At 37.7% G+C, this 18,114-nt stretch overlaps 1 protein-coding gene across 1 annotated transcript in view; it reads left to right on the top strand.

Annotated features, from left to right (window-relative positions):
- The window catches only part of NUP210 (nucleoporin 210kDa), a 60,785-nt gene that overhangs the window by 10,393 nt on the left and 32,278 nt on the right, over positions 1–18,114 (top strand). Inside the window, exons 6-15 of the mRNA XM_010284354.1 lie at positions 2,090–2,240; positions 4,001–4,133; positions 5,007–5,165; positions 5,648–5,716; positions 6,034–6,140; positions 7,195–7,335; positions 8,579–8,716; positions 12,422–12,577; positions 15,613–15,811; positions 17,135–17,280. Of these exons, the coding sequence (XP_010282656.1) occupies positions 2,090–2,240; positions 4,001–4,133; positions 5,007–5,165; positions 5,648–5,716; positions 6,034–6,140; positions 7,195–7,335; positions 8,579–8,716; positions 12,422–12,577; positions 15,613–15,811; positions 17,135–17,280 (1,399 nt within the window). The remainder of the gene's footprint in view (positions 1–2,089; positions 2,241–4,000; positions 4,134–5,006; positions 5,166–5,647; positions 5,717–6,033; positions 6,141–7,194; positions 7,336–8,578; positions 8,717–12,421; positions 12,578–15,612; positions 15,812–17,134; positions 17,281–18,114) is intronic.

Here is an 18,114-nt window from a genome sequence, read left to right as displayed (position 1 = left end):
CTTGGTTCATCGTCTGTATTGACTCAAAGAATAAGTCAACTGGAATTTAGAAGTGCTGTATTTTGTGGAAACTTCTATCCAAAGATCTTGAAAGAATTTTGCAATTTACTAATGAGATAAGTTTTTTTCAGTGTGTCTGTGTAATGAGGAAATACTCCCTCCATTTAATGGAGGTGGAGTTCTTGCCCAAAAGTCAGAAAGCTCACCTGTGGCAGGAATAGGAATAGAATCCAGACTGGAAGAGCCTTTGGTTGTTGGTCTTTTTTTTTTTTTTTTTTTTTTAGGTTTTTTTAATCCCTCCTGTATTTGTCACAAGACCATCTTTGGCTTCTGTTTTAGTGTTGTGGGGTTTTTTAAAACTACATAGTGCACGTGCTTATTATAATAATTTAAAGTGATGACTTCATTGTTCTTTGCTTCAGTGGTTTCAAACAGAAATTTGAGTCTCCATCCTTATTAAACTAACCGGAATTGAAGGCTACTTAGCAGTATCCTGTATGGGGTATTTTTCAGGTTGGACTCCCAAGAGTTTTGTCTTTACACTGACACCAACTGGTGTCAACACACCAGGATCCTGTTATCTAGCAGTATTGTGCTAGTATACTCATCGTATTGTATGCCATGGTAAATCTTGACTTTGCTCAGCGTGAATGTTGGTGGAAAAAACACCTCCCTGATACACATGAATTTGAGCAGACTGCAAACACATGAAATGTGGGTTTTTTCTAATAAAACAGTTTACAAATACTTCTTGAGTACAGCTTTAGTCAAAACTTCCCTAACCTGTAGTAAGCTTGTAAGATGAAATAGATTCAAACTCATGCACCAGAGGCTTCTGTTACTTCAGAAAACAGGCTCCAGCAAAGTGTAGCTAGATTGCGGGACATAAAATAATGTAGGAAACTATCTTTTCCTTTAAAGAACCTGGCTTTATTCATATGATGATTCTATGACTAGCATATGGGGAAACCAGAATGGTTAACAGTTAACTTCCATCCTCAAACCTGTATTCCAGATACAGATGAAATGGAGTAGGGGTAGCAAACAAGACTCTTTGCTACTGGGTAAACACAAACTCCAATTTTGCAGCCTTAGAGAAGAATGCGCAGCATTGCCTGAGGAAAGCCTGTTAAGCCCATAGTAGACTTGAAGCTGCAGGTGTGACCATATGGCTCCTATGTGCAGTGAGAGCCAGACAGCGTGCTAATTGTTCAGTGGGACTTACGATCCAAGTCCTAGTCATAGAATCATTAAGGCTGGAAAAGACCTCCATACGGAGCTTTTTGTTTCAGTATGAGTATCTGCTAGAGATGTGATTTTTAACCAAACTAATATTGATATATGCTCTACTGTTAGCACAGCCATGATAACATAAAAATACTCTCATGGTGTTACAGCTTTGCAAAATAAACAATAAACTGTCATAAATATGTTAATACTCATAACTGTTCTCAATATGACTTTACTGATTTTACTGTGAAAAGGCACACAAAGCCAAATGGATCATGTGCATACAGAAGCTGGCAACCTTTAAAATATGGTCCTTTTGCAATTTCTGTCCTGTCGTTTACCCATTCGTGGCAAATTCCTTTCCTCTCTGTTGTCACTTTTCATTGACAGTCCTAACATTTACTACAAGTATTCTGCTTGTAGATTTTTTTCATAGTCATTTATTAAATGCATCCGAGCTTCTTCAATATAGGTCAAAGTCATGTTCTGGTCTGTTAAGCTGTTGCTTTGATAAACATAAGCTTTGGGTCTTTCACATCAGTTGTTCCACAATAATCTAGAGAGTTTTTGCAGTCTACACCTACTGTAAAAACTGGAGGGATCATTGTAGACAACATGTGCAGTCTTCTGATATCTCTTGAAAGCCAACAAACAAGCTTCAAACAAACTTTTATCAGTCACAGAAATTAGCTGCAGATATCTTGAAGAATGAGAAAAATTTGGGTATCTGGTCCCAGGCAGACATCTTAAATTTGCTTAAAAATGGAAATAGCTGTGAATAGATGCCGGTGGTATTTCTCTGTGGGTTTACAAAGATTGTTTAACAATTTTTCTGTTCACTTTTTGGTTCACCTTTCAGTATACTCAAGTTCTTAGAATCCACTTATATTCCACCTTCCTATATATTGGAGATGGAAAAAGTTGCCAAGCAAGGAGATACCATTTTGGTCTCTGGAATGAAAACAGGGAGTTCTAAATTAAAAGCAAGAATACAGGAAAGCGTCTATAAGGTAAGAAACTTGCATTCATATTTTTTTTTTAATAAATTCTTTAGTCTTACAGTCCAATGTTACAGGATACTTTGTTTGCCGCGCTGTATTGTTCCCATTGTGGATATCAGTGCTGCATCTCTGTTTTACTGGATTGACTCTGTAGCCCATACCACAAAAGGTGACAGTGCTGCTCTTGATCACCCTGAAAGGGTTGGAGTTTGATGCAGTTACCTCACCCAGGATGGTGCATGTGCCAGAGATCATTTCTAAACCAAACTCTCTGACAAAAGGCCCTGCGGCAGAGGAATACACTTTGGATACTTCTGTACAGTTTTATTATTCCTGAGAGTCATTCATATTACATACATAACTAGAACCACACTGGATGGGGCATTGGCCCTTTAGCTCTTTTTAAAAATAACCGACTAGAATAGTTCAGGTCTTTTTTTTTCAATAAATAAATAGCTAGAAGAAGGATTGCTGTATTGGATATACCTTTATTTCCCATTGTGCTGGAAATAAGTGTCATATGAATGCTTCGTTAGCATCTAATTCTACCTTACTAGATTCTGGTCTCCAAGGAAGGGCTTTGGGATCGCAATGTCACTGCCATAAGGGTGTTAAACCGCAGTATTGGCGGTTTTCCCAGCTGTTCTGTAGATCCGTGCTGTTTCATTCTTTGTAACTTGTGGTGACTAAGCTTTTCATTCAACTCCTGGTAACAGAGTTGTTTTTTCTCTAAATAAAATTTACAAACACTTGAGAGAGTTTTTATGGGTTATCACTTACAGGAATACTTGGCATTGTGCTAGTATTAACTTAATACTGCACCTTAAAAAATCCTTCTATAAAACGGTGGTTTTATTCTGAAGCTCATCTCATACCTGCAGTCTGTTTTTGCAGATTTGTGTTCACTACATGTTGTACTTAATGTTTTTGCTTAAAGCAGAATTGCCTTGGACTATCTAAGCCATACCTGTGTTCTATGACAATATTATCTAAATGTATGCAATCCTAGTAATGTGGCACAAACAATAGTGCATGTTGAGAATTGTGGCTTTGTTACAGTTCTACCTAATTGTGCTGAATATAGTTACCTTACATGATATCAGTCTTTTTTTTCCTTGAATTCTTGTAGCTTGGTTAGTTTTCTGGTTTAGTATTTATTTTTCTGAATTAGTTTTGAGCTGATACTGTAAGTGAAATTGAAATAATATTGTTCCATTTGCAGTTTTTTTATGGCTTTCTGGTTAATGGTTCCTTTAAATCTTTCACTGTTGCCAGACTGCACATTTTCAGTGAACATCCCTCAAACAACTGTAATAGAATTTATACAATTATCTGTTGTATTCTTAATTTAATAGACCAATGAGTTTGGTACAGATTCCTCAGTGAAGTTATAATGGATATGTCATATTCAGGTACCGTGTTTTACATTAGGGAAAATAAATTTCTAGATGTCTGAATAGTCACTGTGCATCTGTCTCAAGTTTTTCTGTATTCTCTAGGAAACTGAACAAAAATGATGTTCATACAGAGTTGATTTTTTTTTTTTTTATTTCAGCCTTGCACATTAGGCACAGAGCAGATCTCTGTGCCATTCATTGTCCCCTGCATTTTCCTGTTGTAACAAAATTTGAGATTATAATGAAGAGCCAATTACAGCAAGTAATATTTTTCGCTTACAGGTTATAAGTTATTGCTGCATGGCCTGTTTCAGACAAATGAGCTGTTTTAAATGTGGTTGCTTTTTCTTGTTTTCTTCCCTCAATCAATAGCATGTACATCCTGCAGAAGTCAGATTGCTAATTTTGGAAAACATCCTTTTAAATCCAGCATATGACATTTATCTTCTGGTAGGAACATCAGTTCAGTACAGAGTTCAGAAAATAAGGCAAGGGAAGATTACAGGTTTGTCCTGTTCTTTTTTCTCTTTTTTTTTTAATTTTTTTAAAGTTTTGTGTAGATTTTTAACTGCTGAGAAATTTTTAATTGTGTTTAAACTGCTTTGTTAATATTTAATACTGTTTTCCTAAACCACATGATGATACAGCTGTTTAGTTTTTTTCTGTCAAAAAAATTGTGTCTCTTGCAGGTTTGTTAAGGACATGAAGGTAACTTAGAATAGGAGCTAAGGCCATCATTTTAGATGTCCTTGTTTATTTCATGAGAAACTGTGTCTGACTTTCTTAATTAAGTCAAATGTAGATTAGTAACTTGTCAACAAAACATTTTCTGTTAGAAAAATGGATTTGCTCCACTTATACAAGTGTGGGTTAGCTGGCTTCATGTCCATTTAAAAGTGTGAAAGTTTTTTAATTGCTTCTGTTGCTTACAAGAATCCTGGGCTGGTAATGACTTGACCTTTTTTTTTTTTTTCTTTTTCTTTTATTAGAAACTAGATAAGAAATGTTTTACTAGGCGAGTAAACTAGGCTCACTACATCAGCTAGTACTGCAGAATGGAGCGGCAGAAATTGTCAGTAACCCATAGAAAGTAATTTGACCACTTCTGAAGCTGGGAGTGACTTGGATGTTAGGTCTGAACAGTGGAATGATATTAGTTGGAAATTGCAGCTTCAAAGAAATTAAAGTTAGGAGGGAAACTCGTTTTCTCTGGGTGTGTTGATATAATCACAGAAATGCTATTTCTATAAGACATTAAAAATAGTGCTTTAAAGTGTGTGCTAGGCATCAATAAAAATTAATCAGTAATAATTAGCAGCATCTAAAAACTGATACACTTGCTTTTATTGTTTCATATGTTGTCTTGTTTTACGTGCAGAATTAATGATGCCGTCTGATCAGTATGAACTGCAGCTACAGAACAACGTACTTGGTCCTGAGGGAGATCCGTCTTGGCCGGTTGCCAAGTTGGACCAGGCAACATCAGTTGTGACTGCATTGCAGCAGGGACAAACGAACCTCATACTTGGCCACAAGAGTATCCTTCCTAGATGATGCTTTTCCATCCAGATCTTCGTGGCAGGAAACAAACTTGCCACCCTTTGCAGCACAAAAAGTTAAAATTATCCACATTTGTACCGGTAGTCTTGAAAATCCAGAGCACCTGGTGGTGGAGCCATAGAAAGCAGCACTGTTGTGAATTTAGTCTCAACAGTGCTGCCTGATGCCTTGGAATGTTCTAAGAAATTAGTTTGGCAAAAGATCAATTAAATCATGTCTGTTCCCCTCAGTCAATGTGGAAATGTAATGGGGCTTTATTTAATTTTTGTATCTAGAGCATTATGTTCTCTGGTGGAAACTCTCTAAAATGCTCACTGTCTCTCAGGGTACTGGGGCTAACGTTTACTTTCAGTGTACAATTAGCTTTAAATATACAAAGAGGCACAAGGAGCCCCAGGAACAAGCTGTTCTTTACTTGACTTTTGTCAAAACTTTTCTATTCCTTTACTGAGACTTCAGGTATTCGCATGCAAGGGGTTTCCAGACTACCAAACAGCACTATCTATGTTGTAAATCCGGGGTATTTAGGTTGGTACTGGCTGCAGTTTTCCTGATTGCTTAATATAATTTCTTGCCTTGTGCTTGTGTTGCTGTCTTTCTGTATGTATATATATGCTTCCGTTTCTTGTATTACTTTTCATAGAAAAGTAATTTTACTAATAAAAGTAGCTCAGTGTGAAATAGGTTCAATTGTAAATATTTATTTATTTACTTTCATCTCTGTATTCAGCAGCTTAAAACCATGAATGTACCTCTTCAGAGTGTGGGCACCAGAAACAAAATGCTTATATCCATTATGTAAAGAGGCTGTTGGTTTGTACTGTTCAATATTTCTTGTTTTGTAGGATTTACAGTTCATCCAGGTGACAGATGGGTCCTAGAAACAGGCAGACTTTATGAAATTACAATTGAAGTGTATGATAAATCAAGCAATAAGGTGTATTTATCTGATGTAAGTTGAAATGTTGATATACTTCTGAGTGTCTGTCTCCTAAGTCCTGGCTTTCTTCAAAATTCCTTGAGCAGCTTCTTATTTACATTGAGTTAGGACATTTCAAAGCATGTTGTTTCTTGCCTTTTCCTTTTTTCCCCTTTGTTTTGTTGTTGTTTTGTGGGTTTTGTTGTGGTTTTTTTTTAAATAAAGTGCTCTGGGTGATTCATGTGAAAGTGCCCATTGGAGTCTTAAGTGCTGTAGAAAAAACTGGAAGAAGTTGGACAATGACCCTCAAACATGTAGCATAGGCACTGCACTGGGAATTGCGAACCGGTGTAACTGCTGGAGAGCAGTACTAATACGGTACTTCATCTCATCAATCCCCCCAAATATAATATTGTCACATCTAGAGGCAATCTTTCCTATTGAAGTATGAGGTGTAAGGTAGGCTTGTAACACTCTTGAGGAGCTACCTGTTTCCTTTCAGTTGATTATGGGAAAAGCTTAGATGATTATCTAGCATTAAAATACTTCACTGTATGGTACTTAAATAAGATGAATTCTAGGTACTTGGTACCAAATATACAATGCCTTAAAAAAAAAAATTAAATAGTTCATTTGCAAGCAGAAAAAATTTATTATTGCTTTTCAGAATATCAAATTTATGTGAATGTATTTTACTTGCCCTTATTTGCTTCCTGAGATATAGATCTGAGTTTCAGCTAGATCTCAGAAATGTGCTATGGGGGGCAGTATATTTGCATGTTCTTCCCCTTTTGTGTTTAAGAATGATGAAATTGAGACATTATTGTAAAATATGAATTATTTAGTGGTATAAATACTGATACTTTTCATATTAAATTACATGTAACTGATAATTTAAAGAGTAAATATTTTTCCATGGAGTTAATGCTGTGTCTAAAAGATATAATCTTTTTGAAAGACTGAAACTTTAATAGAGAAAAATTCTTACTCTTTTTGTCATTGATTTGTTGCTAATATGTTTATGGCTGTCTGTACAGTATGAATGTCAGTTACCTGTGACAATATCTATTTAATATTCTGGTTTTAGAATATCAGAATTAATACAAAGCTGTCCAAAGAATATTTTGAGGTGCTGAAGTCATCTCTGAATGGATCATATCATTATGTGAAAGCAATAAAGAAGGGTCAGACCATTATTGATGCTACACTGACATCAGTTGTAGATCAGGTATGTTTTTATGAAAACTCTTCGGCTTTACTGGTAGGCCTAGAAATAAATCACTCATGCAGTAGTGACATAGTAAAAAGGAAACAGAAGAATTACATGGGTCTAAGCCATCTTTGTTTAAACAGATTAAGAACCAAATTCTAAAATCTTTACTTCAGGAAAACTGTCAATTAAGTCAACAGAGGATTTGCTTAGATAAAGACTGTAGGATTTTGCTTCCTACTGTGTGGCAAACACCTGTTAAACCAGTGGCGCACGGCACTGATCTTTTTTTTTCAGGGCAGATACTTTTGTGGGCATGTAGTGTCCTTGTGCTGGTGCAAAGGTCCTCTCACATTCTCTGAGTGAATTTTATGATTTATTGTGGTAGGATCATCAGTGTCATACCCTGGCCTTGTTCTGCATTCAGTTACATTTGGAAAGTTTTCTGTCATTTGGTAAGTGTTGTTAAATGCTGGAATGAAAATCTGCCAAATGTATCAGCCTGCAAATTTCTTCAAATTAATGTTCATTAACTTTCTGCTAGTTGGGCAGGCTGCTGAATGTATGGCTAACTAGGGCACGTGGTGTGAAAGTGATTTGCTTTTGCTTGAAACTTGGAAAAATTCAAAACTTCAACCCATTTGCTGTGAAATTGTTTCAGTGATTCCTTGAGTAGGATTTAGTAGATCCTTGTGTATGATAAGCCATGCTCATTCTCTGTGTCAGAGAGGTACTCTTGAATGGAATGAGATCTACTGGGAGTGGTTAAAGTTTTCCTTCAGAACTCCAGTAAGAAACACTATGTTGTGCCAGAGGTTTATGGCATTACAATTACAGCAAAGTTGTAAATTTTGGGATGTGTGTTGAGGAATGGGTCCTTTAGGCTGAGTTTTGTCTTCATTTGCTGCAGAATGGAATGAGCAAAGAGGAGAGGCAGGTGTAGAGTTACTGAATTAGTTCTCCAGACAAGGTTTCAAAAACTAGTAGTAGTGCGAGTGTGTTTCTTGTTGCTGTTTGCCTTAGAAATTGATGTGGCCACCTGTATCTCCGTAGCAATACCACTCATTTAATACAATAGCACACTTTGCAGCTATAAGCTGACTATTTGCTCACAAGTAACACTGTTCCTAAGTGACCCTAAGCAGTTGCTTTCTTTTCTCCCTGAGACATTTTCAACAACTTGTCTATGTATAAGGACTAAATGTTCATTCTAGGAAGCACTACGATGCCATCTCTAATACTGTGCTGTTGCTTTTTGTAGGATGGAGGTGTTCACACATTACCAGTTCCAGTGCGAAACCAGCAAGATGTTGAAATATATGTTCCCATAGTTCTTTCACCCAGCATTTTGACATTTCCTTGGCAGCCAAAAGCAGGAGTCTACCAGTACACCATCCAGGTATGCCAAAGAAGTATCTCAACGCTCAAGTATTGCTCAAGCAGGCACAGTGAGGCCTGTAACCACTCACAGAGTTGACTCTGGATTTTTCAGGCATAGTGATATCCACAACTTTATTTGGAGGAATTACGTTGGATGTTAGTTGCAGGAATTAATGTGTAGTTAAAAAAAAGCACAGAAGAAACCAACAAACATAAAAACCCCACCGACTTTTACCTCATGTCTTCCTCTTTCCATCACGCATGCACCACACACAGGCATACAGGGGTTTGGAATTACAGAAAGCATCCTAGGTAGAAAAATTTATAGTAATCATTAGAGGCTACCATTTACTGTAAAGGGATGGAGTATGAATCAGAGTGTGAAATGACTAAAAAAAAAGGGCATGACAAGATTAATGAGCAGCACCCTATCTACCTTTGACATCAGTATCCTTTACTCGCCACACATCTCATGCTTCTAATAAAAAGTTACAGGGAGGCAATGACCACAGTTTCATTTATAGTATGCCCTTCTAAGGGGACTTTTTTCTTACATTTCTTATGTATGTCTTTGCTTCCATGCTGCCCATCCTTCCACACACTTCATGAAGCAAATGGCTTGTCTTCCAGTATCTGGAATATAGTCTAACTGGAGAAAAGGACATTGTGTTTCCCCTTCCTATCCCAGTACAATGACACCCAGGTGCTGCACTCAAGTGTTTCATGCACAGTTCCTACCTCTCCTTTTTAGCATGAAGTAGTGCTGAGTTTTGGATCTGTCTTCAAGTAAACTATACAAAACCAGGCAGTGGGACACATGGTGTCCGAAGTAAATAAATTGGTTTCATGAGGATAAAATTGCATTCTATAAGTGCAAATCCGAAGTTAACGCCACCGAGTTTAGCACCGTCATCTGTAATTTTTATTTTCTGTGGGATTAAAGTTTGGTTTAGTTCATGCTATACCCAACCACACCAGCAGAGTGTGGTAAAAATTCTTAGTACAAATATGCATTTTCAGTACTTCATTGTAACTTCTGCTAGAATTTTCCCAGTAACGGAAAGTAAATGTGTTTTTCTGTTTCCTAACACTTTTACACTTCTACTCTTGTCTTGCCTTATCTTGCATATATCATATCATCTAATATTTCACTAGAGAACATTCCTTTGTGTTACTCTAATAATTGCATCAGTATTCTTATCTTACTGTGATCTTTTTTTTTATTAAAAACGTAAAAACTTATTTTTCTCCCAACATTTAAATTAGTTTGCATTTGGTGAAACAGAACATTTTCTGAATCTGCCCATTCAACAATACTAGTGGTTGTTTACAGTAGCACACAGCTTGATTGTTGTTCCTGCCTGTAGATTAGTGTTTGCCTCCTACTCAGTAGTTTTTGAGTCAGGCTATTTTAGAGTGGTGAATAGACTTTTTCTGAAAATAGGTTGAAAGAGATTTTTGGATCTAGCCAAATTCTGTTTATAGCTAAAGTAACTCCTTCTAAATGGTATTAGAATGACTTTTAGGTTTTACTTTATCAGCCGTCTGGTTTTCTGTTGGTTGCTGTGTTCATATTTGTGCTAATAAGATGGCTTCTGTTGCAAGTAAAAAAGGGAGGGGGGGGAACCCAAAAACCAAAAAAACTCCAAACCCACCAATGTTTGTTTCCTTCCTTCCTTCCATGCATTAGAGGAGCAAAGTGCCATCTTTGTGAAGATCAGTGGTGAGGGCACCACTGTCACTGGTAGCAGTTTGTGGAGTGGAGTTCAACTGACAGGCTGTGGATAATGATTAGACTGAAACAGAGACTGGTTTATACTTTCTCTCCTCAATGCAAACTAACTGCCAGAGAGAAAAATGTAGTAATGCATCTGGTTTGTATGGCAAGGAGATGTGATTCTATTACTAAGAATTGGGTATTTCTATTTTATGTTTTCTGCTTATTTCCCCGTTTTAACTGAAAATTTCTTTAGAAAACATTCTGAACTTTCACATTCTTGAAATGTTTTTTGCCACATTGCATGTATCTCCTTCTGTCACACACTGTTACCTACTTAGCCATTTGTCTTTGTCCGGTGCCCTTTCTGTAATCAGGTTGTGCACATGCTCATGGGAAGGAAAAAGGGAAATGACTGTCCTTTTGATTCCCCACCCCCACCCCCACCCCACCCCCCGGTAAAAGTTATTAGCTAAGCTGCTGCGTGATTTAGATTTATTTTGCACACTATCCTTCTAGACAAGACTTATCATCTTTTCCATTTTTAATTTAATTATGAAGTGGTTTAGAGCAAATGCTGAGGAAGTTAAAGAAATGAAAACAATACAAGTAAACAAAAAAAATTGCTCTGCTCTTCACCCTTGTTTTAATCTGATGGAACTTTGAAATCTGTTTTGGAGTGTGAAAGCTGGGGGTTTTTTTGTTGTGGTTTTTTTTTTAACTTCCTTTAAAAATGCATGATTCTCAGTATAACTTTCTGCACCGTATTTGTCACAACAGACACTTCCTATAGGTCACAATAGTGTGTTTAAAACCTATACATTTCAGAGCGTTGTAATGATTATGTTTTTTCAGTAACTACTGTTACACATCTGGGAGGACAATACTGTATTTGTGCTGGCAAAATGTTTCTTGGCCCTCCACTTTATAAAACATGAACTGTAGCAGATATGACCCTGTCCTGGCTGCCAAGTGTTCATACAGTGGGTGTAATAATTTGTTTCTATTGATGTGGACCATAATATCAAGTAACTAGTTCTTACCCTTCTGCAGCATAATTCCGTTCACTTAGGGTCTTCTAATTGTGAAAAAACCCTTCAAGAGCTGGGAGCTCTAGGAAGAGGGTGGGGTTTTCTTTTTTCTTGGCTTTTTTTTTTTTAATGGGAATCTGCATGATAAATCTGAGTTTAAGTTTGGCAGTTATTGACCCCTTCCTTGAAAAGCCATTGTGGGAGTGTAGCCTGTAGATCTTGCAGGCCCTCGTGGTACTTGTGGCAAGCGTGGGCAGTTTCCATATGTGCCTATAGCGCATTCCATGACTGCTGGCTTGCTGCAGCAGCACATTTGTTGAATGGCTGCGGGTAGATGTCCTGATTATCAGCATAAAATGAAAGAAGTAATGCCGAGAAGAGAGGGACTTTTTCTTTCTTTTTTTCCCCTTCTTGCCTCATTCCCTCCCTACCTCCCACCTACCTGCTTTTTTCTTCCTTTAGATTCCTTAACAATTCCCATTGAAAGAAGCTAGTAGGTACAGAGTGTCAGGTTAGCAGCTCGGAGACCCAAAATTGGCACTTCGGCTGTCAGCAACAGAGAAACAATGAGAGTTTTTCAGAAGTACGATAATCCCACGTGCCAGGCCTCTGGTGCCTTGATTTGTGAAATGCTCTGCTGAGTCTAAGCACTATCAGTCACTGGGAGTTGCGAGCATCAGGCTTCTGCAGTTGGGAGAGAGATATTTGGGTTAGTAGCACTGGTCAGCACATAGGATAGGTGCATGAAGAAAGCTGAAATTAAAATGAAGGGTGATAATCTTCTCCTCTCTTACCTGACCTTGCTTTATTTGAAAGTTCTGAGGTGTTATTTTATTTGTATTTCCTCAATTATAGTATTGTCGTTGCTCAGTGTGTCCCTGGTTTTCATGCAAGATATTCAAAGGCTTGACAGCTAAGAAATGTGAGAGCTCTATACTTCATAAAATATATGAAAGATTTTCTCTCTCTATTCTAGGCTCACGGTGGAAGTGGAAATTTCAGCTGGTCCTCTTCTAACCAGGCAGTTGCTACAGTGACAGTCAAAGGAGTAATGACAACTGGAAGTGATATTGGTGTCAGTGTTATTCAGGCAATTGATGTTCAGAATCCATTGCATTATGGAGAAATGAAGGTAAAACGCTTATTTTTCCCTGATCACTCTTGAATATGGCTTCTGGAAACAGTGAAGAAGCTGAGAATGCCATAAGCATTTCCCTTTCCAAAATGTTCCCAAGAGATTTCCTTGCTGCCCTGTGGCAGGTTAAGCGATCCGTTTCAGAGTTGGTGCTTCTGGGGATTCAAGCTCTCTCCACTGCATTAACTTTAGTCCCATTTTTGCCCCTTCCTGATTTTCTTGGCAAGTCTTGTCTTGGGTTGAAAGTTTTGAGTGCAAGAAGGAAATAGTAATTTACTACTGGCCTAGCCATCTAAGCAGACAAACCAAACTAAAAATGTATTCTGCAGGGTGAGAGGTGGGTCTTTTCCCTCAATATAAAATGATGACAGATATCATCAAGATGTGCAAGGAAATTCCTGCCTGGAGAATTAGCTGAAATGCTATACAGTGATGCATAATGAATCTAGATAACCGAGCTGGCCAAGAAAAAAAAAAACTTTTAGGAAAATTAGGAGAAAATGGGAATGAAAAATACAGCACCCAAGAGGGATTTTGTGGTCTCTGTGCAAATCATACCTTGTTCTTAGGATTTGGTTGGAGCGATAAGTGTGTGATATGGAGTGAAGAAAATAACAGGAACAGTATATGTAATGGCCCCGCAGGAAAGAGCGTGCAAAGATAGGTGAAGAAGCTGCTCTGGTTAACACTGTAAATTTACAATCTTAAGTTTTTCTCTAGAATGTTACAGATTTGGAAATAACTCCTTGTGTCCTTTGGACACAAATAATTTTCCTTAATGAAACTGTCAGCGCTTACTCTCTCTGTCAAGCTGTTAAGAACCACGAGACCTGTAACATGATAGAATAAGAACTAAAAGTAAGTACTACTGTGGTGTGTATTCACTACTGTGAAGTAGCACTACTCTGCTACCTGCACAAATTCAGGCATTTTAATACACGCTTTAACTCTGTGGCTTTTGCAAAGAGCTAAACATTGGAATGGAAACCTGACAGAGAAGAGGAAATTTGCTCCTGACGTCAGAAAAACGAAGAGAGAGTGTACTGAGCATGTGTGGATAAGCTGGGATCCAGAGGCTGTGTTTGTCTAAGTGAAATAGGTTTGTTTATGCCAAGCAGATACTATTGAGGCGGGCAAACAACCTCCATCTGGCGAAGGCTTTGTAAAGGTGATGGTCTTTGTTTCTGAGGGAGCATAGAAGTGGAATTAGGAAGAACATCTTGCAAGCTCTGGGGCAGTGCACCTTCCTTCCAGGATACATGCCTGTAATTTAGCAACTGGTGAGGAACAAGCTGATTGCACCAAATATACATAGATATAGATGTTAGATATACAAAATACCTCATAATTTTTAAGTATTCCTATGTGCAGCACTGCTGTAATTGTCGTACTGCACTTCTGTTGCACCAAAGTCCCTTTTGACAAAAATGTTAAAAAATGCATGTGGTCAAGACTGCTAAGACTGTCCCAGAATGAAAAGAGCGTTATACAAGCAGACATCTTTCCCTTCTCTCTTTCTTTTTTTTTTTTAATTTTTTTTAGTATGTGTGTGTTGGGAAAGATCTTTCTAGGCAAGTTTTACTTTGAACAGCTGCATCTACTAATGATGGGTTTTTCGAGGGGCAAATTAGCTTGAGTTTTGTGCTCAGATTATTTATGTCAATTCTACAAAGTGAATTTGAGGGAGATACTAAATTTCATGCTTAAAATAGTGACTTAAACATTTAAAATAATGACACAAATTAAAATTTGTGCAGAATTTAGTTTATAGACTTGCTCTGAAATTCAGGATGCTGTTTTTTAGCAGTGTTACAGTTACCAGCAGGAGATCAGAAACAAAGATTTTCAGTTAAAACTTCTTATTCTCAAACATAAGTCAAAGCCTGAAGACAGAAAAAATACTTCTCTTCATGTGAGCTTTCAGAGCAGTGTATTGCACAATCTGAATAGGTTATTTTTTAATGCCTTTGTTCTTGTGTTAGGAATTGCATTCTTCGTAGAATAACTCTGAAGAGTTCTATTTATTAACCTCAGTGAGCAAGTTTTAGGAATAGTTAACTCTGTTCCACAAGGATTACAGTTTTAACTCTGTACCATATGGTTCAATATTCTGTCCTGAAGCCATTTGCAGATGGTTAGCCAGTTAAGATATTGCAAATGAAAAGCTTTGATCGTAGGGATTGATATAAACTATGCAGTTTATGTGGTGGATTCTTTAAAATTAATGGAAAAAGTAGCAAATAATACAGTTAAGGCTTGTTCATCAACGTACCAGCTATAATAGCATGGAAGATCAATTTCTGCTGGTCTTATTTTTGAAAGTAATCCTTTTGATTTCAAAAGTCTCTCTCACATGAAGATTACTTGTTGAAACAGAAGGTTGTTAGATGACTAGATATTTGTTCACTTACTTTAGATTTCTGACATATTACTGTGAGGAAGTGTTGAGCCCTGCACACCTTTAAAAATATTTTGTCAACAGAAATGCCAGAAAGGGTGGGGTGGAAAAAGCCCTTGGGGAAATGTTTGGGCCATTAGTTCTCTTAACTCCTACATACCTGCTGCTATGAGCAATGGAGGCTGGGGAGCCTTGCTATGTCAGGTCCAGCTCAAATATTTACGCTGTGAAAGTCAAGGTGGGATACTAAATTTGTCCCTGTTGCACCTCCTGGAGAGACCGTGCAACTTAATCCACACCTTAAAATCCACAAAGCCAAAGAGAGAATTATGGAAGGAACAGTAAAACGATCACCAAAGTAATGTGAACTTGGACTGTTAAGGGAGAAGAGCACTAAAACAGTAGCAACCTTTTTCTGGCCCTTTCTGATACCTTTCTGCAGCAGGTAAACACAAAAGCGCTGTTGAATCTGAGAAGAATTGTTTCCAGCCATCAGAGAAGTCAGCAGCTAGAAGTATAGGAGAGGGCTAATGAAAATAAGGAGAGCATATTGAAGTCTATTCTTCTTTTTTCTGGTACTGTATTGTGGAGTTCTGTTCATATGTCTCTGACCTGTGTTTCATTCCTCCTTCAGGTGTACGTAACTGAGCCTAGTGGGATGGAGTTCACACCATGTCAAGTTGAAGCACGCGTTGGCCAAATATTGGAGCTGCCTCTGAGGATTAATGGCCTAACAAATGTTGAAACGGGCGAGGTGGTCCCACTGAGCGACTGCTCACACTTTGATCTAGTTGTGGAAGTAGAAAACCGTGGTGTGTTCAAGCCACTTCAAGGTGATTTGACCCCCTCCCTGCTTTGAAAGTAAATTGTTAGTAAGTTACACGTCTCCTTTAAATCACTGTTTCAGTTGCTGTGTACAGCATTCTGAGAGGTGCTTACTTTCAGAGGTGGGGATCAGAGTAGTCTCATTTTGAGGATGGGTTTTACTTTTTTATGTAGAACTTCCCTATGATATTTTTGATGTTTTGAGGGACTCTGAAAGCATTTTCGCAATTATTTTATTAGATAATGTGTAGTCTCCTGTATCTCTTTTTACTGATTTAGTATTTTTTAACATGCTTCTGTAACAAAGCTGATGGGTTTTCTCATAGGAGGGGTCTGCATATATTGTGTTTTGCGGTAGCATTGGAAAACTTACAAAAACGCGAAGACTAAAAACTGCTTTTCCTGAATTGTCCAGTAGTACTTTCATTTCTGTAAGGACACCATTCATTGTTTTCTCAGAAGGAGCTAAGACAATCAGCTGCTTAAATTTTGCCAAAGCTGTGTCATTCTTAAGTTCATTGCTTTAAGAAATTCCTCTTGTCAGGTTTATTTTGAGTATGGAGTATGCATGTTATTTTCAAAGATTGCCATTAATGTTGTTGGGCTAAGTGGAGATTGAGTAACGTGCTTGTTCCTATGTCTGCTGAATTCAGTATGTTATTCAGATGTACCATTAATTTTTTTCCAAGTGTCTCTTGTATGGAAGCTCTTTCCTGTGCTATTGAGGCAGTAAAACCAGTCTGCATTGTACCATCTGTTTGCCTGAGAGGCAGCTATTTTAAATGTCACTATGTAGTATGCTGCTGTGCTGTTTGTTTCAAAAAAAAAAGAAAAAATAGACCCCTCCCAAACCCCCACATGTCCTCGAAGTAAGCAGAGAAATTTCATGAAAATACCTTACCTTCCGCTAGAGAGATGATGTGTTCATTTCATCTGTTGATGTACAGTTCAAGTTGTTCTGTGCAAGAAAGCTTGTCTAAGTAGTATGACTTATTTGTGCTAAATTACAAGCCAGTTTCATTTTTGAATAGAAAGATGAAAATATTCAGTGAGGGATAGAAGTTATACTAGTTTGTACCAGAGTAAAGACTCATGTCCTGCTTAGGACAGTGTGAAAATAAAGAAGATTGTGAGATGTGGATCCTTCGGTAAGTACTGGGTTTGAGATGAAATACAGTAGTGAACATTTTTACCTGTTTGATTGGACAACACAGCTCTACTTAGTTCTGATGGAGAAGCTTCTGTTGAGGAAAGCCATGTTGAACTTGCATTAAAATGCCTGGGCATTTCTCTCCAAATATGTATTTATATATTTTTAATTTATCTGACAGGAAGGCTTAAGCCAACTGCTGATTTTTGTAGTGGAGTCAGAGCGAAAGCTGAAACTCAAGGATACACAACACTTGTTGTTAGTTACACCCATGGTCATGTCCACCTCAGTGCTAGCATCACCATTGCTGCTTATCTACCTTTAAAAGTAAGTCTGTTTTCGCTGTTCCTAAAGCAACCCATGATTTAAAATACCTTTAAATGACAAAAAGCAGGCTGATATTATGTAATGTATGTTTAAGAAAAATGAGGTGGGTGGTTGATTCACAGGAAAAACTTTTACGGACTGTTTTGGGGAATCGTGTTTTAACCCATTCTCTGTAGAGCATATATATATATATACATATGTATATATATATACACAGAGTAGAGTTTGATGCCCCATCCCTGGAAACATCCCTGGTCAGGCTGGACGGGGCTCTGAGCAACCTGCTCTAGTTGAAGATGTCCCTGCTCACTGCAGGGGCTTGGACTAGGTGACCTTTAAAGGTCCCTTCCAACCCAAACCATTCTATGATTTCATGATGATGCAAGCCAACTATAGAGGAGTGAGTAGTGCGATAGCGAACTAACAGATTGTTGCAACTTCTGAAGTGGAAAGTGAATTTGATATCCTTGCCTATTTTTCAGACTTTTGGCAAAAAAGTTACAATTGCTGTAATCTGAAGAAATATGCAGGACAGTAATAGGTGTCAACCCTCATGCGAATGAGGATGTGTATCTTGTTTTGCACAGCACACCTGAATTAACAAGTTACTTTCCAGCAGACTCTAGACGGGTTGAAAATTATGTGAGACTCAAATAGTTTGTTTTTTGACTGTCTGTTTCACCTGTTTAAAATTGGCTTAATAAGGTAATAAGGGGGTGGTCACAATTCTGTGTCCATAATAGCAAATGAAAGTAGACCTAGCTTATGATTTCTGCTTTCACAATATATAAACTGATTTTTGCAAGAAGGCAATGCTGACTTGCTTATATGGCA

The sequence above is a fragment of the Phaethon lepturus genome, unplaced genomic scaffold (assembly GCF_000687285.1).
Source record: "Phaethon lepturus isolate BGI_N335 unplaced genomic scaffold, ASM68728v1 scaffold48873, whole genome shotgun sequence".
NCBI classification, from domain to species: domain Eukaryota; kingdom Metazoa; phylum Chordata; class Aves; order Phaethontiformes; family Phaethontidae; genus Phaethon; species Phaethon lepturus.
This window is presented reverse-complemented; position numbering and strand designations above follow the sequence as displayed.